This window comes from Megalops cyprinoides, chromosome 21 (assembly GCF_013368585.1).
Source record: "Megalops cyprinoides isolate fMegCyp1 chromosome 21, fMegCyp1.pri, whole genome shotgun sequence".
In the NCBI taxonomy this organism is placed as follows: domain Eukaryota; kingdom Metazoa; phylum Chordata; class Actinopteri; order Elopiformes; family Megalopidae; genus Megalops; species Megalops cyprinoides.
In genome coordinates, this window is record NC_050603.1 from 17,221,605 (window position 1) to 17,247,249 (window position 25,645).

The 25,645-nt window shown below is 43.1% G+C and overlaps 1 protein-coding gene across 1 annotated transcript in view; it reads right to left on the reverse strand.

The window, feature by feature from the left end:
* LOC118796265 (RNA-binding motif, single-stranded-interacting protein 3-like) overlaps nt 1–25,645 on the reverse strand; it is a 155,460-nt gene that overhangs the window by 83,351 nt on the left and 46,464 nt on the right. Inside the window, exons 3-4 of the mRNA XM_036555068.1 lie at nt 23,793–23,851; nt 7,642–7,733 (exon numbers count right to left, since the gene is read on the reverse strand). Coding sequence (XP_036410961.1) covers nt 7,642–7,733; nt 23,793–23,851 — 151 coding nt within the window. The remainder of the gene's footprint in view (nt 1–7,641; nt 7,734–23,792; nt 23,852–25,645) is intronic.

Genomic DNA, 25,645 nt, shown 5'->3' on the forward strand with positions numbered 1-25,645 from the left:
CAGCAGCTCCTAAAATTAGTATTAAATCATAATTATTTTGAAAGGTTTTCTCAGTGGAGGAAAACATAAACTCACTCAGACTGATCTAATGGTTGAACTGGAATCTATATTTTAGTGGACAGGGAGTCGATGTTCATTAAAGCGGACTATATATATGTGTGCGTGTGCGTGTGTGTATTCATATGTGTGTATGTGTGACTGTATTTATGTATTTATATGTGTGTGTGTGGGTGTGTGTGACTGTATTTATGTATTTATATGTGTGTGTGTGTGTGTGTGTGTGGGTGCATAGTACTATCAGTGGTCATGCTGTGAGCTACACCTTCAGTTTCTTGCATTCTGCTACTATCCTTAAATAAGGAAGCTTTGCATGGCATGTAAATGATACCCCTGTATAAAAAACTGATATGAATATGAACCATAAAAACTGTGGTCCTATTGGTCATGCCACCCTCCTCATCTTATTTGAAACTAAAACTGGCATTTTTAAATTGAAGAATTACTTGTCAACTCAGGCTTTAGTTCATTAATAGGACAGATTAATCAGGTAATTGCTACAGCCATGAGGAAATGAAACATTTTGACTCAGATATATGAATAGGAGCAATTTTTGCTCTGTGGGAGCGCCTCATTGATATGCTGCAAATTAAGAGTTGCACACACACCAGTCCCCTCATAACATCTAACAAGACAGCACCTTTGGGTGCTTTACGTTGAATAATAACAACAAAGAGTCTTATCTTTTTACCAATCTTAATGACAGAACCCCTATGTTAATGCAGGTTCGGGAAGACAAAGGTAGAGCCCCTGCATCAGATGCAAGTGAAAAGGTACCAGCATCTGTGAGCAGATCCTTATTGAAACTGGAACCCTTGTTAACCACTCAAAGCAATCAAAAACATTTAGGAGAATCAGCAGTTAAAAAGTCCATTTAGTACCCTCCCCAATTTCCAACTTAACGAGCTGCCACTGACAGTCAAGCTTAGGGTTACAAGACTAGCTCACTCACCGCCGCGCCACACTGGTGCTTGTGCAATTTTATTAACACAGGCTTTAGAGACAAAAGAATAAGCACAAGGTGCCGAGGTTACTGCCGAGTAGGAAATAAGACTATTAGTCGGCAATAGGAGTATACATTTCAACAGAGCTCCAATGGAGTGGCTGATTTCTGCTGCCTGGTAATAGCAGAGCAGGAGTCAGAGATGTCTGGCACTGAGTTAATTGGTATGACTGATGAAGACAAATTGAAACGGGCCAGCTGAATCGATGCCTTGTGGAAGGCTAAAGGAGAGAGAGAGCAGGGAGCCAGGAGTGTAATCCGCCGCACGCAAACCGCGGTTATTAGAAAAGAAGAGATCTAAGCGATTTCAGAAATCAGCCATGATTCTAATCATAGGTGTGATTTCTATTCATTTATTTATTTCTTTCATGACCGAACCTGATGTGGACGTGCATCTTGAAAAATGCAGTCCTTTAAGCTCCTGGACCCGACAGCTTGCTGAAGATCATTAACCCCGGAGTCATGCGTACTGATAATTGAAGCGGGGCTTTAGTATAGCCATGTGCTGGAAGACAGCTGTGAAGAACTGGCTGTGCTGCTCTGAATTATGAAAAGCCCAATATAAATATCATACCACACTGTAATAGACCGATAGATCCATGAAGGAAAAAGGTTATCTTATCTAACCACAGTCATTTACAATTGCTGGTACCTTTCAAATGAGTGCAAGACACCACCGCCTGTGATCCGCTTTGAAGACCTGGAAAAAGCCTTTGAAATGGCTCTTGTGGCCATAGAGCTGTGTTGAACACCGTCTGACTGGTGAGGAGTTGTGCCTGCTGCCACATCAAAGAGATCGAGGCTCTTCAAGAGATGAGTTCACGTTCAATGAGCTCTCAGTTTAGTGATGGGCCTGCAATGTCATGCTACCTTCAAAGCAGGATTCGCACAGACCAGAGATTCAGACCTGACTGGCAGACAATGAGAACAGAGGCAAAAGTTTACATTACGAGGAGCAGCTAAAGTTTGTTGCTGACGTAGGGGCTTGGCCACACAAACAAGTTGAGCATAGTTTTGGAAAAGAGTACCCTAAGGGATTTCCTAAACAAGCAAGGTAGTCTAAAAAAACACTGTTTTTTAGTCACAGTAACTACTTCAAGTAACATGTAAAAAACAATGATGTCCTAAATCCTACCCAATGATGTCTAGACCATTAAAAGTTTCCATGGTGATGCATTTCCATGAGAGAAAAAAAAAACACTCTGTCAACAAGTTTGTAACTTTCTTCATTAGCACAGCCTGTTTTGCAGAGGAGACCGTCAGCTGTGACATTCCGGCTGGCACTTCATTCTCTGACGCATCGCAGTAGTTCTCCTCCAGCAGAGAGCGAACTCTGCAGAATAATTTACCTCATGCCGCGCGCCGCCAGATGATTGAAGTGTAATTAGAATATTAAGACAGTGGAAGCAATCGGAAGTCCCCGCATGGCGACTCAGACGGATCATCTCTCTGCATCTTTGCCCTTCAAAAAACCGCCTGCACTTGAAAAACGGCTCTCCGACGGCTCCGCGGCTGAGAGCGAAGACAGCGCGTGTTGCATATGCATGTGCCTCTATATGCATATGTCGCCTCGTGTAGTTAAAGCACATCTGCTGAACAATGACACCGGGATTATAAGCACTTCAGGCTCAGTGGTAGGTCTCACTTGGTGGTCTCGCTTCCCGCGTGGGAAGAATGGAGATATGCTGATTGACCAAGCAACTGACAGGTTAACAGAGCGAGCGACTGATTGACATGGCATGGCTTGTTTGTATTTGATGGACACCCCGTGTTTGACAGAAATACTGCATTTTAAAAAAAATCTGGCTTTCTTAGTTAAGCAGAAGTAATTAATCATACATTACACACGTAACATGTCCAGCAAATATATACCATAATCGAAACATCATATTTAAGAATGTATTCAATATAATTTGTGCTGGCTAGAGGATGTCTAAGAAGGAAATAAGTACATTTAAAGAACGATGCAAATGATGTATGAAAGCCTTTATTCTACATACAGAATGAAAAAAAAGTTATTTAGTGGGCCTACCTGATTGGCTCTGTTGGTAAATGTGTTATGTCACAGGATGGTTACTGCATCCGATCTTTGTTCAGCTGACTGGGCTGTGCCATTAGCCGACAATTATTGGGAGTCTGTAATGGTGGAATTCACCTGGTTTAGTTCTGCTTAACCAAGGTTGCCTGGTGACCAATCATTAGTGCCCTCTAGCGACTTGCCAGACGCCTGCAAATTACTGGATTGACATCAGTGGAGGTCAGCCTATGCTCCGGCTGATGTTTGCTCTGCTTTGGTGCACTGTGGAGCTTACAGTGCTGAAAAACATCACCTTTTGGTTGCAGGTGAGTATATCACAGGATTGCATTCATTGTGCTTTAATGCCCCTACACAGATGTAGCGGATCTTGTGGTGGGGTGATCTGAAAGTATAATTGGCGATTCCAAAGTTAGGGTTAAAGAAGGAGAGAAAGCACACAGCAAATAAAAATAAAAAATGTATTATATACTGTTGTAAAACAGTGTTAAACCTTGTCTACAGGGCCAAAGGACAATTCTAAACAGTATATTCTCTAAGATGCCTTTGCAGCCATTGTTAAACTCTGTTGGGGATTATCTGACCTTATACGCAATTAAATTACAATAAGGGGCCCCCCTAAAAAAATTTCACATCCTCAATTACGTTAACCTCAGACGAACAGGCCAGGTTCACCACACGGCCGGCCATGAATCCCATCAGCATCCCCACAACTTTAAATGTCAAGAGGCCTTTCCGGGACGAGATATGGATTTTGGCCAAGTTTGCTACGCTGCATTTAAAATGGGAATTTGGGCAGCATAAACACCGCAGGAAATAGAACCGAACATCATTTTCATTGCACGGCATTTAAAATTCATTGCACGGTGGGGCCGTAATGGTGTTTTTAGTGTATTTCACAACCCTTAATGTGAACTCGGTAACCGGGGGTGGGAGGGCAGGAAGAGAGGGCCAAAAATCTTCTGCAGAGGACACCCGGGCATTTGAGGCCACTGCCCCCCCCCACCCCGACACAGGATATTATACATTACCATAATATTCTGCATGCTGTAGAAAGTACATGAAAGAGAAATGAATACAATGTTTTCCAGCAGTCTGTCTCGAGGGGGAAAAGGTCGCTAGTTATTTGAACCACAGATAACAAGATGCTCGTCCCTGTAATTGAAATGCAGTTTTGATACATGGCAGCTAAACTAGTAAGAATATAAATGATGCTGCATTTTCATTTTCAGTTGTGAAAACCCCAGGCTGCATTAAGAGCCACATCAAATCTCATTACATTCAAACATTCTGTGTTTTCTTATATCATATGCCAATTTTTCCCCAAAAATATCAATTATGATATTGAAAGGGAAACATTTCTTTTTATAAAAAGAAAGTATGTTTTTACATCGGAAACAATACCAGCATGCATTCTGTGAAGTTTTCATGTAACAATTACCGCTGCTTAAAAACAGAGAGTGATATAATAAAGCTGCACCTGGGTAATCATATTTGGCAACAAGACAATATTTTCCCTCTAAGTGAGAAGCAAAATAGGACAACAGGGGAAACTGCGGAAAGGCAGGGCATTGGGGTGGGGGGGTGGGAAGGGGGCTGACACTACCTCATAGTGGCTGAACAACTGCAATAATGATCGCATTCATCCACACCCCTGACCGTAGCGCCCGCCTCTTCCTGTTCAAGAATGCCATATAGGTTCTTCCAAACACACAGGTTGTCCAAAGTCTGCTAAATGCGCATGATCCTGACAGCTTGCAGATGAGAAAAATATGTCAAAACCTCAGAGACTGCACTTTTTACTATTAGACAACATTTGCAATCATCGTTTTCTAGAGAAAACATAGTATTACTTAGGAACGGTAATGTAGTTGTAATGTAGTGTAGTGTAGTAAATGTGGTTATGTAAAAAGGCTGTGGGGTTGGACGGTGTTGTGATAAACACTTTATATTCAACCCCTAAAGCATTTCCCCAGTTTAATCAAATATAAGATCAAATATAAGATGTCACCCAGTGCTAACTACACATATGAGGACCCATCAGGGACAGAGGCAACTATGGAGGAGTCTTATCCAGCCATTTAGCAGATGCCCTTATGCCCAGAGGGACTGACATACAGTTGGTTACAACTTTATCTATTTATACAGCCTGATATTTACTGAGGCAATTGTGCATTAAGTACCTTGCCCAAGGGTGCAACAGCAGCACCCTAGTGAGGAACCAGCAACCTTTTGGTTACAAACCCTGCTACTTACCACTACACCACACTGAACTCCATTTTAAAGCTGTCATTCAGAGGCTGTGCTCTGCTTCTGGTGCTGTATTCAGAGTCTTGCCATGGACCAACTGTGATTCCTTTTCATCCCTCCTCTCTATTAGAATACACTGTGTTTCCTTAATGGCCTAAAATTGTTTAATAGCAACATGCTGTCTAGTACAATTCTTGGAAACAGACACTACAATAAGGACCTGGCACCTTGCAATTCATATTGATTAGCTGGGAAAGAAGATGGCAACCAGCTGACATGAGAGAAGAGACGAAGGAGGAGAGGAGAGGAAAAGTAAAAAGAGAAGATGGAGAAGAGAGGTGGAAAAGAGGAGAGAAGAGGAGGAGGAAGACAGAGCAGAGGGGAGGTATTTGACGTGTTTGTGACATCTCTCTGGCGTTCGGCTTTTATTTTTCACGTTTCATCTCTCTTTGTTTTCATGGGGTTTGATCTTCACAAAGAAGGGGGTGGCGAGGGAGCCGCAGGGGGGTATGGGGGGGGGGGGGTTTAGGTGATGAGCATGGGGTATATGGGCCTTTCTGCTGGGGAAATGTGCACACTCTTTTTCACCCCCTCTCACACCTGCAACTTCAGCTGTGTTGACTGGGAGGGGAGAGATACCTCAGCAAGAGTCTTGCACTACAGTGGGGTGGGGTAATGTATGCTGTTCTGTGGTCAATCTGAAAACAGGAGGAGCAGGAAATAAAAATATATATCTACTCCTTGCAGCTCTTTGTGTTTAAAAATGATCCTTAATTTTAAGAAAAAGTCTTCAGTAGCACTGCAGGAGAAATATGTGTGGCTCCATTATTCGTTTGAATTTAGTGATCTCAAAACCTCTGGCTTTCCTTACAATTGCATTTATTACTTTTCCAGCAGATATATGTGACAATACAAAGCTCAAAAAAAGGCCAAGCACTTCAATATATTCAGTCATCTTGAGGGAAAGAGAGAGAGATGCAGAGGGATAGGAGGAAAGAGAGACAGAGGTTTGCGTTTGTGTGTCTTGGGTGTGTGCGTGTGTCTGTGTGCCAATACTTATTCATACAAGAATGTAAGTAGCTGTTAGCTGTCAGGGTCCAGCATGATGCATAAGCAGACCGAACTGAAAGAGGGAAAAGTGCAGTTTACACCACACCATGTGCTTCTTGACAGCAAAAGCCAGCCAGAACTCAATGTGTGACAGACTAGGAGAAAGAGCAGTGTAGAGCACGGTGATATGAGAAGCCATCAAAGTGGTTGTGACACTGTGGCTAGAGGATGAGATAAAAAGACATGTCAGCGCAGCCATCAAACATGGGCATAAGGGGTAGTACACCTGTCACTGTCACTTGTAAGAGGACCTGTCTCACACACGCACACACACAATCAACCGGTACAGCCAATAAACGGGAACAAGCAGACATCTCAGTGTGATCACAGCTACACGGCCCATTTGTATGCTGCCGGCACGCCATTCCATAAATATTGGAGGAAGGACACTTTGAGGAAAGGGTGAGCAAATGAATCGCTGACTCGAAATGTCGCGTACCTAAGTGCCTCCTTTAAAGACCGCAATCTCCTTCCTTTTCAAGGTGTGTCTGACAAAATTAACGTCGGAAAGTCCCTGTCAAAAATCCCGACATCGTCACCTTCATCATCCTCATCATCACCACTTCCACCATCACCATTACCCAGTATCTCCAGCCTCATTTGTGTGAATCTCATTTTCAGGCCCAACGGCACCGCTCCTAATCTAAAGTGCTTTGTTTTTTTGGCGAGACGCGGCTGACAATGTGCGGCAGCTTCCATCTGATGGAAGATAAAAGGATTCGCAGCGCGGCTGTCTCCAGGTCACCTCCAGTACACAGGCCACCTTCACGCCACACAGAAATGTATGCTCTCTCCCCAGCCCTCCTTCAAACGTTAACACGTCTGAGTACATATCAGATGATGCCTTAGGGATCAATCATTTGATAAAAATATGAATAAATACATTAAAAAATAACCAGGGCTTTGGTCCCCCTAATATGCTTATCATACTCAAAACATGCAAAACAATATGACTGGCTTGGACTTTTAGCCTGGATCACATGGTTATGGCTGAATTTGAGTCATGTGAACTCACAAGGACGTTTCACCTAGAATATGTGACTACCAAGAGGTTTTCTTCTTGTAACCAAGTAACCAGCCAGGTGCCTTCCTGATCACGTGGCTAGCTGGTTGTATCCTTTTTCACCACGGCAGTGAACCCGCGAAGACAGCAATTTCTCGAAGGGCTCAGAGTGGAGTACCTTACCTTTGCCATCTGGGCCTGCACTCCGCTGGCCTTGAGGGACGACACCGCCTTCTGTGCTGCCGCCGGGCTGTCGAAATCCACAAAGCCATAACCTAGCAGGAACACAAAAGAGAAGAAGGAATGAGTGCTGTGGAAGTGGATGGCAAAGGGCACCCACAAGGGCAAGGGCATTACAATCCACTGGCACTGTGGAGTCTTTGGCCTTTTCCTTCCTTGTTAGGCCTTTTCATTAACTAAACTGTAATCACAGCTTATCCAAAAAGTAAATCAGGTGATTCACTTAGTATTAGCTATTAACTGGTACATATCCATGAAATGTGGCTCTCAGGCTCTGTAACTGGCACACTCCCTGACTCAGTGCCCCTCTGTATGGCATCAGAAGCACACCTCTGCATGACTATACCTTCATGATCATGTAGCACTCATACATCACATCCATTACCATGTATATCCTTATACCACTACATATCTTTACAGCTCTTCTTTCCACTCTGCAGTGAAAACCTAGCCACTCCAGCCCAATGTTAGAAATCCCAGGTTCACGTTTTATCCATCTTTTTTTTCCCACTTTCTCCCTAGCAACAATCCGCTCCTTGAAAGGTTAAAGGCAAACGTGGCTTTTTTTTCTGGAAATCCATCACTTGCTGAAAAGTTCAAAATTAAAACTCCAGCTGTGATTTATGAGTTATTGTTATCCCGACGTTCCCAGGGATATATTACTCCGAGGTCACATCGGTGTTAATTAAAATTTTGTGCCGGATTAAAAGCAGTCAATGGTGCCCTCTGATCCACTGATTTAGAAGTAAAATGTAATAAGAAAGGGATAATGTGGAAATGAGCCTTTGTGAGTGAGGTCGAAATCTCCATAGTGAATATATTCAGTCTTTTCCATAGGCCGCCGTGGTGGTAACTGTGAGGAATCAGAAAAATGACTAACTGGAGATCCTGAGTCAAGAGGAAGTGAGCTGATTGGCTGATGTCAATTGGTGGCACCTGAAACAAAGGGAGTCACAGCTGCACAGTGATGCGTTTCCCTCTGCTGTGTACAGAATTTTATGGAAAGGAAAATTACATCATATATTGGAACATGGGTAGTAAACAGGCAGGGGTGGGGTTGAGATCTTTCTGTGTTCTGTAGAGATGGGCTTTACTGGAGCAAATGAGAGCCGAACCCCAGGAGTACAGTGGCAGTGACTGCACCTGGGTAGCAAACCCCAAACCCACAGGTCTAGAACCCAGCCTCTACCGCTCTACCCTGCTGCCCCTAGAGAAGTGCATACTGAGACAGAAGAATGTCCAAAACACCATATACAGTACGAATAAAACCCCGCAATAAGACATGCTTAATCACAGAGGGGAGCGAGGGTGTGCTATGGCTGAGCAAGTCTCTGCATACTGTGCGTGTGTCTGTGATCGTGCAAAAGAGGCATTTCACGGTCTGCTCCAAGAGCTTTGTAGGCACTGTGTTGGCCTTCCTTCACACAATAGACACATTCTGAGTTCTTAGAAGTCTTGTAAAGGGATTATCTCCTGTGCATTGAGCTCCCTTCAGAAATGTTATGGCCAAAGCAAAGCCACATACAGGACTGGAAGGCTACTGTGCTTTCTTTGCCACCATTCTGGTCCTACCTTTCAAGGCTCTTTGAGGTTTGAGGTATTTTATAGAGAATATCACTTGTGAAAATGTACTTTCTAAAAATATTTACATGGGGCTCACATCACGGTTTGTACTAAATCTTAATTTTAACAGGCCTTCTTGCTGGTCACAACTCCCCTGGAGAATTAGCCTTTGTTTTGAGTTCAGTAAAAGAAAATACCATCATCCCATCGAAACCCCACATTTAAAAACAGATTGTGATTCTTTTTTATTTAACAGAAGTGTCAATTCAATGAAAATGGTCATTGACAAAAGTACACTTCAAAATGTTTTCAGAGATCAGAGGCCAGAACATTCACAAAAGCGCAAATTTATGTAATCCATCACAAGTGGAGATGTTTTGTTTCTATTTCTGTTTCTAAAAAGGATCTGTCTTTTTTTTTCGCAAGGAAATCAAGTTATTTTCATTTGCTTCCTTTCTTCCTGGTTCTTTGACAGCGGCGGTTGCATTTGATGAGGAGTGCAGATGGGTGGGCAGGCAACGATCTGCGCAGCGGATGTTCTGGTATTCCAGACCACAGCATGAGCCTTCTCCTCTGTTGGGCTTTTTTTCTCCTTAATTTCAAACACAACAAGCGGGGAACAAATCGTACCCACAGAAAATACATAAAACAGCGGAACTGTATCGACACTTTCTCACTCCAGATCTGTCATTTTCTTACTGATGCTGGGAGTGGGAGAACATGACAATTACGAAGCAAACCGAGGGGGGGGATGAGATTTATTGAGGAAATCCCCAGAGCGTAAAAATAAATGGATCTTCAAAAAAAAAAAAAAATCACGTCAGTCTGAGATGTCGTTTATTCAAGGCGGACGCAACTCTGGCTCACAGTAAGAGTATGTTTATTCGTGGTCAATGACGCCTGGAAGACTGTACATATACCGGCTCATTCTGCAAGTCAGCAGACTGGAGCAGACTGCGAGCAAGGCCCATCCGGTGAACAGCAGAAGTCATATCGGCTCATTCAGCCAGAGTGCAGGAGAATGTACAATATTGAGCCCAATTTGTTCTGCTAGAGTTCTTTGAACTGTACTTGATTTCTGCCAGTTCCGCTGACATATTAGGCCATCCATAACAGTTGAAGCAGGGGGTTTCAACAGGAAGTCCACGGACCCCTAGGGGACTGTGTGGGTACTGCAAGGGTACTCAGAATGCTTGAATCGTAACACAAAGATATTTCAGCTGAAGAATAATGGATCAAGAATAATGGATTGCAATCAAGCACATAAATCCTGTATTAGCAGAATTGTGAAAAGCATCAGAGAGTGATGTAAATCTCTGAGCATGCACAGAAAAGGCAGAATAAGACTTTGCTCTTCAGTGCAGGGTAGACTAGGCAGCTGGGAAGAAGGCACATGGGAAGTTGAAATATGGAAAAATTAAGACGAACACCTGTACAATTCTGTGGCTTACTTAAATGCTTTATAGATATGGACAGCCTGCATTGCTGTCTTATTTTCAGTGCAAAGTTTGCCTCACTCATTCATGGACAGATTCTCATTGTTGACTGCTCTGAAAAACAAAAAAAATGCTCACAGCTTCATCCAGAAAATGACACAAGACTCTTCCCATCATCTCCCTGAAAACAGAGAAATGGGCCCCTCTCTCTTTTCTCACTGTCGTGAGTGGCATATGTTCAATTCTAATGTGCTCATTAAATTGTTCTTTCACGTGAAGGTGTGCTTATTGTTACCATTCTATGCACGTATAGCCATACTTACATTTCTAAACGACACAAATACAGAGGAGTAAAGGAAATACAAACAAGAGACCAAGGAAAATGACAGGTCCTATTCACCTTGACTTTTTTAGGGTGTTCGGGGTCTGGCCTTGCAAAAATGTTGAAAACCCTACTATAACAAACACATTGAATTTCCAACCACACACAGACACAACATGACAAGACCGTATTGACAGAAACACCGCTTCAATAAGCAAACGCTTCTGATGGATAAAAGACAAAAATCAATATGTTTCATGTTTGTAAGCCATCTTAATTTTAACAGTGCGCACCCACCGTGTCAGATATTGTGCAGCAATATAAACTCATATATCTCAATTTTGTAGAGGAAGCGGAGCTAAGGGAGCGTTTGCAATCTACCATATCGTGTTTCCCATACTTACTCTTACTGTGCAGTTGAGATAAGGCGAGATTGTCAGTTAGGATGATATTGCAACATGGCCCAAGGTCTATCAAGTACCACTTCAATATCTACATTAGACACAACATCCTGGCAGAAGTTAGAGATTGATCGCAGTTTTATATCCAGACATCTTGACTGTTCAATCTCAAAATTATCCCATCATTTTTTTTTCTCAGTTACCGTGCCTTTTTCTCTGACTGCCATGTTTCGCCGTTTTTATTATGAATTTGTATTTTCGTGCTTGTATTTTAATGTGTTTTTGTACAGCCAGTGAATTTAATTATCACATTTTACACCAGAACAGCAGTAGAGTTTGTGTGGAAGCCTGAGATCCAGGCTCTGAAGAATTTGGAGGGGGGAGCTGAAGGCCTTTGGCAGGACAGCATCTGTGGTTGGTGAGCCAGCATTCCTCTGGTGTGATTGCTGCTTCAAAGATTCCAGAACAACTTTGTTGTCATGGTAAGGGCACAACTACTCAAAAAATGTAATGTTGAAGTTTTTAATTGTGAATAATGTAACAGGAATCCTGTTTTGGGTCAGTTTAGGGATAATAGGAAATTGGAGAGAGAGGTGTTGGAAACCTCACTGGAAAATTGAGAAGAATTTTACCGCCATGTGAACCAAAATCACTTCCTGATCATTTTCAAATCACCATGACTATATGAACAGATTTCTTTAAATAAAAGAAAATATACATCATAACGCAGCAGAACAGATAATTAAAGAAAACATCTTTTTCTATCAACACCGTTTCACAGCAGCAGTGAATAATAAAGTTAATAAGACAATAATAACATAAATGTGTTCACTTATGTTACCCTTTATCAGTGTGTTTGTAGATGCAGAAATGGGGTTTAGGCTCCACCTCTATCTAGCTTTCCCATCTATCAGTTTCTGGCTAAGCTTCAAACCAAACTCATACTTAGTGTGCCCTGTGAATTCTTTGCAAGCTACAAATGATGTTGACTGCAGTGCTATGCACAATTCTGGATAATGCTGTATGTGGACTGAAAGCTTTTACTGAGTTAATATGCAAATATGTGAATTCTTCTAAAATAAGAGGTAACAGGAAGACTATTTGACACCTTCCACGTTAAAGACACAAGAGGCTCAGTTGCTTGTGTTTTTTTTTTTTAATTATTAGGCTTTCTGAAAATATGCAAATTGATTGACAAGACTGTAGTCTGGGGATTTGTTTTTGAGAACATTGGTTGAGTGGTGAGATAAATATGTTAATGTGCTGTATGCAAATTAGGGAGCCGCATGGCACATCAGTTGCTAAATGCCAACCTGAACAAAGGGTGTGTTTACATATAAAATGTGTGACTGTCTTCATATTCTGAAGGCGATGGCAGTTTTTACTTCGTATTGTTCATAAGTACAAACGCGACCATGATTTCATTTGAATATGCTTGGTGTGATGGGTGACAGTTTCCTTATACTCTACCTGAAGAGCAAGGGAATCGGTCAATGTGGAAATGAGTTGGTGATGTGGGATTCTTCTGCTGTTTATAATTTTTGAATTATTTTACTCTACTTGAGTTAACTAAGCTAAATACAGCTGTCACAGTATAACAGACATGGTCCTCTTGAGGGGAAACAAGGATTACCCCTTTTCTGTGGGTGCTCAAGTTTCCTCCTATGTCACCTGAGTGAGAGGGTCAACCTAGCATTGAAAGTGAGAGGCTACTTTTGAAGCGAAGTAACTTTCTTCTTTTCTCTCTGCTGCTAACCATGGTCACAGACACAAGGATAACTGCTGTTCCAATCTAATTTTATGTGCATGTGTGAACACACCCGAGGATTCTGAGGTCAAACGAAAACAGACTATTGAGATTTTTTTTCAAATGGTTGAGAATAAAATGTCAGCGTCTGGCTTGAGGCTGTTTAAAGATGATCAAAGAGGCACAATACATTACAATCAAAAATGAAGGCCGTGGTGCTGAACTATATCTAGAGCTAAACTGAACACAGCTACATCTGCAAAGCAATCTAACTATTGATGGGAATATTTATCTAACAAAATGCACACTGAAATTGTTTAAATTTATCATTTAAACAGTGGCTTTGGAGTACAAGACAAAGTATGTGGCTGTGTGTATGCTGTACATATACATACATATGTGATTATGTTTTTATGCTTGTCTCTGCATCATGTGTGCTTGTGCACTTATGGGTTCATGCACGCAATGTATATTGAAAAAGACTGCCATCCTGTTTCTGTAAAAAGCTGGATTTAATTTAATGTAATATAATGCAACCCATAAGGAGGGAAGAGGGACATTAGATAGGAGTGGACAGGAAGCAGTGTGATTGTGCCAGAGAAAAAAAAAACAAAAACAGAAGAGGGTGAGGAGACAAGAGCCAGGGTACGGGCGAGTGAACGGTACCACAACTGGACCTGCGCTGCCCCGAAGGCCTCATTATCTGGACCTGAACCTCACCACTAATGATTAATGAGACCGGAAACCAGACACACAGGACCCAAATGGAACCACTACTATACACAAACATCAGCACGGAAATAAAACCACACTCCTCCATGTTCTGATAATGTGATGTATGAAACAAGGATTTTTTTTTAAATTCTGGAACTACAGTAGCATTAGTATTAGATTTAATATCAGTGTTAGTGTTAGAGCTGTATAAATATGCGTGTTCACACAGCTGTTTTCTTATTGTGTTTCCATATTATACTATTATCGTTTTCCCCTTGCAGCATTCAACCTGTGAGAACACAATATGATAACACTATACTTGTACTGTATAATGTTGAGTCCCCCATCACCTTTGCTTGTCAGTTGAATAAATATGCATAGTCATCAAAATATCAGAAAATCTATGTCTTGACATGCCACAAAGGCTTGTAATCAAAGAACTGTTTGACATCTGCACGGCAGGAGAGAAGACAGCAGGCACCTTGAAGCAAATTTAGTTGGACACAGAACTGTAGGACTGCTGAAAAAAGCAGAAAAAGATGCAAAAATTCTGTTTAATGAGGAAATGGAAAAACCACAGGGATCCATAGGAGAAACAAAGAAAGTCTATGTGGCTCCATGTTTTCACAAACAGACAATTGCTCAAGTCCCATGGCATCTTTTGAGATGTTCCTCTCTCAACCAGCTGCAGATCTGGCAGGCTGCTATCTCCTCCCTGTGAGGACGGTCTTTCAGGGGAGAGCTTCATGCTAGAGCCAGGGCAAGTGAACCTCCCTGCTACGACACTGACGAAGATTTGCAAAGCGGCCAGTGTATCTAAAATGTACAATAATCACAGCCTTTGCGGCAGTTAATTACAGAAACTGGTAAATGTGGGTCTGGAAACTGGGGAGATTATGTCCCTCTGTGGTCTGAGAGTTTTGCTGCAGAGTTACTGGCAACCATCTCAAAAATAGAAAGCGCCGGAGTGACGTCTTGACAGCGGCGTGCGGCGGTCGTGAAGCAAAACAGACAGTGCTAGACAGGACTCCAGTCGCTGACGAAACAGGGAGGATTTTCAGTGGTTGTACTTTTAATGGCAGCTCTTTTAATATGTCCCAAATGCAACTGATGAAGACTTTGGTAACTACCCTACCTAACAAGGTTAGCCTTCACATATAAAGTGTCTAAGAGGGGTGGTAGAGGGAGGTGGAGACCTGTGATTATATGGCCTACATCTGTGAAAACACACATGAAACTGAGCATACACAAACGCACGTGCACGCGCACACACACATACATGCACATACAGTTTATGTCCCTGGCAGAGTCACTGGAAACCCCTCCTTTCCCTCCTCTCCGCCTCTTCCTGGGAACGTGCCTATTCAGGCAGGCTGGGGGACCGAAATGAGTCAGAGAGCAAACAGCCAACTCCGTCAGGTCAACACCGCCCTGCGCCCTCCGCACTGTGAAACTATTCACGCCGGACTGTGTTCTACTCGACACCGAGTAGGCACCGAGGAGAGGCAATAAACATATTCCTGACAGAAGGGAATGGGGGGAATATCCTCTTTGCCATGGAGCCGGCTGCGCTGTGTGCTCTTTTTCGGTTTCTCGTTCAGGTGAAATTTACGCACCGATAAAAACGTCCTTGTCTCTTCGCCGCAGTCTCTCTCAGGGCGCCGCGCCAGGCCTGGCTCTCATTGTGGCGACGGCTCTAATTGCTTTCAAACAATAAATCCTGCTTCCAATTCAACTGTGCCCTCCCATCTGACTGGTACAAGAAGGAAGAAATCCCTTTTCAACACTTCCCATTGTCCTTTGACTGCATTGTGGAGCAGTAGTTACAGCACTGTACCAAATAGCCGCAGGCTTAAATCCCAAAAAGGGACACTGTAGTGAGACCAACATGCCTCAGCAAGGCCCTTCACCAGACATACCCTAGTAAGACTGCAGTCATACTCATTGCATGTTAGAGGTACGCTACTACAGTTGGGTTTCAGCTGTGATCTATGCTGTCTATTTTCACCACATCATCCTACAACAAAAGGGTAAGGTTTCTTTATAAGCATCATCTATCTCACTCTGTAGCAGTCTCAGGACAATCGATCCCTGCCTTCTCCAATAACACTGTCTACAACTGAGCCTTGGACACTTGGAGGCAGGAGTTTAAACCTATGGCAAACTTGTGAGACAAACTTTAAAAGGAAATCCTCTATTTATTCTGCTCATGGCCTGTACTGACTTAAATGTTGCCAGCTAACCAATGTAACAAGCAAGGTAGCTTTCAGCAGCATTCAGAAAATGTACTCCCAGTGAAAGGTCAGCTCTCTGCTAAATGCAACACAACTTCATTCCTGTAGCCTCCTGTGGTCAAGTAGTCTTTCGAACAGGCTTTCCTACTTTTAAAGTAAATGCATTTATTTGTGGGCACAAAACCCAGTTCTTTTGGTTTATTTTAGCTGGGTATAATAATAATTATTAATATGTAGAACATATGTAGATATTGCCCCACGATGAAATTCTGTTCCCATTGGAATTGAAATATCAGAAAAAAACCAGATCAGTAGATGAATGCCCTCAGGCACTCATGTGCTCAAAAGCTGTCAGCTTCTAGATGTAGACAAATCTGAAAATATGGGCATTTTCAAAACGCAGGAGATTGGCATAACCACCGCCTTCCTCATGGCTCTACCAGCTGCAGGATGCAAAAATACAGCCATGTTCTTCCTTCCTCTTTCACTCTCTAATGAAATAAACTGTGCGTGCAGCTGCCGGAGTCAATGCTCTCCCAAAACCGCGATGCTTTAATGTCACGTTCAGGCAGATGCTTAAAGGGACAGAAGTGCGGCGCGCTCTTCAGATTCAGCGGCCCCGGTTTCTGAAGGGGCTGGGGATGCTGTCAGCCTGCTGTAACGGCTTTATTTTTGTAGCTGTAAAAGCCAAGGCTGTCGCGCCTGAACCTGCTGTTGAACTCCTAAGGCGCATAAAAAAATAAAAAAAAACCACGTGAATACCTCGGGACACTGTTCGGCTTGATGAAAACCTTTCTTGTAAAGCCCATACAGACCAAGCGCGCAAAAAAATTAAATTAAAATGTGGTTTTACTTCACACATAAATCTTGGTTTTCATTTGAGGTAGAAAGAGATTTTAGCTACATTTCCCCCCCATTGCTTCTCATGTCACTGCCTTGTCAATGTGTATTTTGGATACAGTGTGCCAGTGGGCAATAACATTTATTTCAATTTCATTTATTTATTTCTAAATATCCATCAAGTGTCCATCATTTCACACTGTATTGAAAAGTGGTTTGGATATCCTTGTCTATATGTAGAAAGTGTTCTACATATAGACAACTGTAATGTCTCCATCTGAGAGGCTATAGTATGACAGTTATCCTACTATCTCTATAGTCTCTGCAGGCAATATAGTAGCATACACTATCCTAGCTCCCTGGACTGGTCATTTTTTTCCTCTACTTTTCATTTTTCTGCTCGTTGAACATGTTACTGAATGAGCTATATCAAACATGCTATTGATTATGCAACTAAAATGAAATGAGTTTTTGTCATTAGTGGATTTTAAAATCGGTCTACAAAATGTTTTACCTCAGGAATGACTTACCCTGTAATAAAGTAAGATAATATTTTATGTACCATTGGTTTGTTGGTCATTTAATCCTTGCATTCATGTCATATTTGCATGTTTATGCTTCCAGTTTGACCAGGCCTCTCAGGTTGATCTCTATTGATGTTGAAAGGACTTCATGGACAAAACATGACAAATCAAATATATAATTAATGTACACTGCAAATGTGCCTGCCTGCAGTGCAAATATTGTGTGGGACTAAGTATGTTGCAACTGTCATAAGAATGGCCTGAAAACAAACATATGCAAATAACCAATTCATAACAGTAAGTGATGTTAATTGCACTAGCTGTGGTGGACCATTGTTATGCAAAACATCACAAACAGAGGTAACCTTGTCGCCGTGCTGATGAGTAATTACATTTACCTCTCAGCGTACAGAAGCTACATTGCACTGTTAGCTTAACAGCACAACCCTGACATGTTTGGCTGTGTCATTTGAATGGCACCTATGAGATGAAGGGTGTTAATTGCCTCTGCACTGCTATTTACAGGATCTCCTGGAACAACACACTCTCATGTATTTATATTTTTTTTTCTAACCAAAGAACCAAGAAGAACAAAATGCACAATATCCTCAGAGCCACACATTTGTATGTATATATATCAATACACATATATTTGTTATGTACATATAAATATCTCTATATTTTTTTATCACAGTGGATGAATGAAAGAAAAACGAATAATGAATTGGCAAAAAAGAGAGGGCCCATACAGATCAATTTCAGGAAAAAACACATCAGAACATTATGGATGACAGCTTCCTCTGTGGGTCATTCTTTGCCCGGCCACCGAGACCCATTTACACAGAACAAGCAAACGATTCGATGTAAAATGCATTTGCATCTGTGATATGTTTCTTCCTGAGCCAATCAGAGACAGGGCCATCAGTCAAAAACACACAGGCCAAGCCCCCCCAGGTCAGACAAGGCCAGATCCCTTTCGCCGCAGCCATTGTGAAGCTGTTATGTTTCAAATAAAAAATGACCGGTCGTACGCCCCTCCCTCAACTCATAGCCTTAGGGCGATTCATCAATGGAAACCTCAACTGCTTTGCATCTTTAAAAAAAAAGGAAGAAAATGAAAACAAATGGGGAAAAAAGAATCTTTGGACTGAAGACTGGACCTTCCATATTAGCCTGCTCCTTGGGGGCGCGGAGCTGGATTTTTTTCTTCTGCGGCGTGGATCACCAGCGGTCAACGGGAAGTGGACAGGAACAAAAGGTCCAAGTTTAAGAATGCGGAGACTGAGCGCTATTTACAATGGGGCCGCCCGGTCAAACACACGCTCGGAGAACAGCCAGTATGGGAGGGCTGGAGCTGCTTGGCTTACTGGGAGACAAACAAATAAACAAAACAAAAAAAAACAGAAATTGGGGGAAACACAGGAATGGTAGAGGAAGAAAAGTGTCCGAGTACACGCACTGGACGTCACCCAGTCAAAGGAATTACCCTTTAAACGGCGGTCAGTCGGAACCATTATTATAAACGCAAGCAGGCCCTGGCTTGTGAAGCCCTGGCTCGTGAAGCCCTCCCTCCCCAGTTCTTGCAGGCAGTGGAGAGCTGCCTTCTTCTGGAACCGCTTAGGGGAGATGTGATTTGGGCGCAGTCGCAGCAGCTGCTAGCCTCTCTTCACTCAAGACTCTCATCTGCACACAATTCATTTTCAAAGGGCACACGTGCCGCAGAGAGCGTCCTAATTGCGCCGGCGACTTGTACAACACAGACAAATGTTTTGTATCATCCGCCTCTAATGAGAAGCCGATAAGTGAGGCGAGCCGAGCTTTCTCTTTGCCTCCTGCAGTCTCAAACATGTGCCGGACCAAAAAAAAAAAAAAAAATGAAGGCTGTTCTGAAAACATTGCACAATGTGAGCTCATTAATCAATTCTGTTTTACGTAACGCTGCGCATAAGGCTGTAGTCTGTTGTGGCAAATGGCAATAAATCCCTGTTTTGTATCAAACGCAGCAATGCCCATATGTTTGACATTATAGTAAGCTACCCACGTATTTAAATACTTTTAAATTTTATACATAGCATGTATGTATATCCCTCTCATCCATTTTTACATCATTTATTTACTTGGCAGATATCCCCGGTCAGACTGACTTACATAGCATATGTTTTACATTTTATCCATGTATACAGCTAGATATTTACTGAAGCAAATCAGGTACAGCACCTTGCTCAAGGGTACCACAGAATCATGAGATTAAACTTGTAACTTGGAATCCATAATAGGTATAGACCCTATACCCTTACTCACCAGTATTGTTGTTGCAGCAGACATCACCAAAATCTGAAAGCAGTTGGAATGAACCCTGGACAAACCACACACTGACGATCATCCTCTTAATATCTAAATGCAGAAGAATGGCTTTGTAAAATGGGACTCAGCCCTCACAACAGATCCGGCAAACACGCAAGGGATGATGGGAATTCCCACAATGCTCTGCACCTCCCATCAGATGGGTTGTACATTAAATGTGTGGCTCTGGCGAGAGAAAAGAGCACAGCTTCACCCAGTTCACAGCTCACACCGAATTTTACATCATCAAAGTTTTGTTGTCAATAAGGTTACTAACATCCACTAATCCTCCAAAAGCCATGGGATTTAGGAAGTAGGAGAGATAAATTATCGAAATGCAATCCCTGGTCTATTAATAAGAGTAGCTATTGAGCACCACCTCCTCTAAACATAAATTCTAGCATACGGTAAGGCATGTGCAAGTTATCAGTGTCAGTGAAATGAAGCATGTCCTTGCAGCACTGCACACACTGACACTGTGCTCATGCTGGAAAAGACTTGCGTGTATTAACTACAGTATGACCTGACAAGGTCAAACTTTTGTAGCGTGCTAACAATTTAATCCTCAGCTCTCAGCAATCACCAGTTTCTCAGAGATTGGCTTGCTTTTGGAAGGAGGAGGCAGTGAAAAGGAACTTTATAAAATGTGTATTGGTCAGCGTAACAAGTCAAAGCTGTGAGCCGTCTGTAATATGATCTTCAGATGTTCTCATCTAATCTCTCAATCTCCCACAATCCCTGGCAGAGGGCTCATCGGGGGCGTTGAGTCTTGGCTGCGGAGTTATCTCCAATCAGAGGAAATGGATGTCCTTTAAACACTACAGTCATTTCCTCTGCCATCGGGGTCATTTAGGAAAAAAGCCCCCTCGGTCAACAATGCCTCGTTTCAAATGCCTGTGGTATTGCTTTCCGAAACATTGTGGGCTGCAGTTGGGAAATGTGAGGTTTTCATTGCATATCCACTCATCTTCGAAAGCATTCCAGATTGTAATGGGCAATGAACGAAACACGCACACAGGCCTGCACACATTCATCCACGCAGACACATACACACATACACACACACACACACACACACACACACACAATTGCATGCCCACTAACCTACACACACGCGCACACACTCACAGAACAGAGCGATCGCTCTACATACATGTGACTTGACAGCCTCGACACTTCTGCGGCTTCCTGCCCTCGCCTCTCTCCAGGTGAACCCCTGAGCCGCCACTGGGATGAGAAATCTCATTCAGGCCCTGTGTGATTCAGCTAAATTGTATTCTATCCTTGGACTGCAGCCACGATGAGATGGCCACGCACTGATAGCCCTGATGCCGGCTGTTTCTACGCAACTCAAGTGCATCGATGCAGATGGATATGTGTGTATGTGTGTGTGTGTGTGCATGTGTGTATGTGTGTGCGCGTCAGAGTGTGAGTGTGTAGGAGGAGTATGTGTGCATGAGTGCACGTGTGTGTGTATGTGTGTAGGAATATGTGTGTGTGCGCATGTGTGTGCGGGTGTGTGTGTGTGTGTGTAGGAATATGTGTGTGTGCGCATGTGTGTGCGTGTGTGTGTGTGTGTATGTGTGTAGGAATATTTGTGTGTGCGCATTTGTGTGCGTGTGTGTGTGTGCACATGTGTGTGCGTGTGTGTGTGTGTGTGTGAGAGCCTTATTGTGAGCCTTATTATTTAGACATGACACTGTCTAAACCTCTCAGTCACAGTAGCTCAGACTCAGCCGGGCAGGGCTGACTCTCTCTCCTCCCCCATTCGCACACCCATCTGTACACCTACTGAGCTGATCTCACAGGTTAAACACAAACACAGCCAGAGGAGACCGCCTTTCACTCCACCGGTTCTGGCCTCCGGGTGGGACCACGGTGGTAACAAAGCACTGTCCTCCTCTCTGAGCAGGTACAGCGTCTTCCTCTTTTTAAAAAGCTTGCCTATTAGCAACCAAGCTTAAAAATAATGCAAGCAAACCAGTAACAGCTGCTGCAAGTTAACATATAATCTAAGATGTGTTTTCACCATTCATAGTTGCAGTACAATATGTGTTATATACGATATATATGTGTGAATATGAATACATGTATGGTCTTGTGACGGGGGAGCAAAGTGGAATATGGCCATACTGTTGTGCAGGCTTTATTTGTGTTACATCTGCATTACGAACAATCACGAGCACACAGCGTGGAGCACACATGCATGGAACACTGGAGTCTGACGGCATTATGCAACGCTCTGGCTTTAAATCATGGACTGTTCCATAATGATATTGGAAAGCCGCGAGCCAAGGATAGCAATTTTAATGGCTGTTAAAACAAGTGTGCGCTGAATAAGTACATTACACCCAAGGGCAGTTTCGGAATTTTTTGAAAGGAATAAAAAGCTTATATTAGATATAAAATTGTAACACAGTGTTGGAATTCAGGGAGAGTTTTCAGCTTCTAATAAAACTAGAGAACTTTGTCAATATTGATAGTAATTATATATATCCCTTCATTATAGTGCATGAGAACCTTTTATGGTGTTAGCCATTGTTTTATTGTAAAGAGTTAATGGCCCATGAACAAAAACAATGGATCTACTTTGATGATCGTTTTATGGATGGAGAGTGCTCAGATTTGTCTACATTTGAAAGGTCATACTCAGAAACAGCCGGAAAAAATGTGATGAGACAAGTGATTGATCAGGGAAAACATCCAAGTTCAAGAGACCTGCAGCAGCAGAGACCAAAGTGAATTGATGAATTCCCTCTCACAAGTGGCTGTTGCTGATCAGCTCAGGTAAGATGAAGGTTCATACACAAGACCATAAGACTATAAGAAAGCATAATAATGAGCTGAGGCCACTGGGCTAACCTTGGCTCACCTATAACCCAGTGGTAAATCTGCTGTCGTTCCTCCTCCCTTCCTGTCTCCTCTTCTTGACTTCCTGTGCCTGCTGAACAGCCCAGGGTGGCCACGGGGGGCCAAACTGTCATTTTCTGAGGGAAATATACCGCTGCATAGGCTTGGCCCTGGCACCTTTACGATGGGGCATTCCAGGTGGATGAGGTATGGGGGCACCGAAAGCGCCTTCGCCTCACTGCTCAAAGAGTCAGCCCTCACACCCATAACTCACCGCGAGGGGGGAGCAACCAACCCCCTGCCTTTCATCGATTAAATGGTAAGGGAGAGACACTTGCCTTTCCCCTTCTATTTATGCTGAGGCCCCCTTGGGTGACCGAGATGTCCGTCCTTTCTTAACGAGGAGCACGGCGTACGACGCGGCAGAGACTGGGAGGTGCGGAAAAAAGACACGCTGGGGTTTTCTGAGCTCCCAGGCCGAAGCTGGAAGGGTTCATTTTTCAAGTCTGACCCACCAGGCAGCCAAAGCTGAGGAAATCGATTTGGGTAAAGATGGCTGTAAAAACAGCATCACCTCAAGGTGCTGAACCTCAGAGAACAAACTCTCCAAAAACAACAGCAGTGTTGCCGGGAACTTGCACAAAGCTCCTCTCGTGCAATGGCCTCGGAAAGACCAGTCCCAGACCACCTCTCTTGACAGCCTGGATCTAAATTACTAGCTCTTCAATCAAAAAGTCACTGAGTAAATATTTTTCTGGCACTGGCGACAATTGTGCCTCCAAGATTAGCAACATTATCTTATTTCTTCGACAGGGGTGAGGAAGTCAGGGAAGTGCGGGAGCCTGAGAGATCAACAACTCCACATCCCAACGCCCTCCAAACTGCGTCAGAAGCGGGCTTGTTTATTGCCATCCTTCCCTCCATAATACCTGTTAAATCATTGATTTTAACTCCGAAGCTTCCTTCGCCACGGTCTATTTATAAAGGCCTGTCTGGCTTTGCCTCTTGCAACAGGATTTACTGACGGAGCCAATGTGCGAGGCATGTCATGAGACCGTCGATGGCTACCACAAGGCACCACGAGCTCCCACACAACACGCAATGCACAACAGCAGCTTACCTTTACACTGGTTGGTGTTTTTGTCCAGGATCGCCTTTGTCGACACTATTTTTCCATATCTGCAAAAAGAGAAGGCAAAAAAGACAAAGGTACATTAGCATTCGATTGTATATTTGTTTATGACCAAGCTGCCCTTGAACAAACAGTAGAAACAGCATTCTCTGCCGCTGCCTACAGGCAAACAAACAGCCAGCAACACGGCTGCTTTCTCCCACACATTGTCCCTGCTCTGTAGGGGGCTATTAGCATGTGCTCAGGGCAGACTCCTCAGACGTGTTTTTGGAAAATACAGAGGGAGGGCGGTTGGCAATATATCTGCGTCTCAGGGAAGGAGCTAGGGACAGTGGCTTTATGCTGTGTGGACCCAGGCCAGAATCTGATTTTTTTTTTTGGATGGGGCCCTTTGTTGAATGCATGTGGTAGCAGGGAAACTGGATATCTTGGAGGTTGCAGGATTGAATCCTTAGTGGATACTGCTCTTGTGCCCTTGAGCGAAGCACCCCTCTGTTTGAGAGAGTCCAGCGTCAACGGAAACGTCAGAATTTGAGTAATGTAAGCCACCCCAGATAAGGACATCTTCTGAGCAAATAAATCATCTAAAATAATGTCAGGCCTTGCCTTGCTGACATGTTGGCATATGTCACATACCGTGCCTTTCCGACCAACCTCGTTCTCTGAAGGATATGTCAAAGAGATTCAGGTCACAGAGAGGCTACGGCAACAGCGAAGGAGATATTCCCCTCTGCTGTGTCTAAGTGAGTGAAGTAACACAGGCCATGAACAATTTCATATAAATGCTGACACTGGATCACACTGAACACAAAAATCACACAAGACACTGGTTACAGAAAGACTGAACGGTATGATCTCGGCAAGGGTAACAATATCCACAGATGGATATAAGAGGAAACAGAAGATCAATTTTTAAATGTATTTTAATATGAATGGCTCTGCATGCAAATATCACCAATATGCAGCATGGACACTATGGACAGTTGCCCAGAAAGGTATGCTCTCAGTGGAGAGGTAAATTGACTAAAAATTTCAAAATCTGAAAATTACCATAACCCCCTCCTGGAGATCCATCTCTGTCATAGACTGCGTTTTTCAACTGCTAACACATTAAATACACAGTAGAGCAATGTTCTGTTTCCACTGGCTCAGTCTGCTTATTTAGCATGTTCAGAATAAGACACAGAGATATGTACAAGTAATAATAAGTAGTTGGCTGACATTTTATCAGAAGGGTGTCGCTGTGCTGTTCCTCAGTCTGAGGTGAAAATCCTGTCCACCGTGAAGGGAAAGATGGCTATGCTGGGGGTGGTTAGAGTCTATCAACACTCAGGGGGCTGCAGAGGAAGCTGTTCTTGCACAGCTATGAACGGATGTGCAAACATGGCACACGCCTTCCTTTAGAAGTGAGATGTTTTTAACAGAAACGATCTCCTGCAAAGCCAATAAATAAAATCAAATTAAAGAAAATGGAAGAATAACTCCATTTTGACACACAATTTGCAGGATAACAGCACTTTCATTACACTAGAAGGACGTATTCAGTTGTACTGTTCTCTACCTTATGACCCCATGTTAATGTTATTCACTATTGTCATCATCATCATTGCTTGGCAGAAGTCCTTACCGAGGGTGACCTGAAGACATATTGCACATTATCCATTCACACAGGAGGAGATTTTAATGAAGGGAGTTCATGCCATGTAAGTTGAGGGCACCACCTGGGAGCTGAACCTGCAAATTGCCTGTTACTAGCCCCACCGCTTAGCCGCTATGCAGCACTACCATTATGTGCCATTACTTGTGCTGGGAAACCGTTTCAGCTGACTGGAACAGTGCTG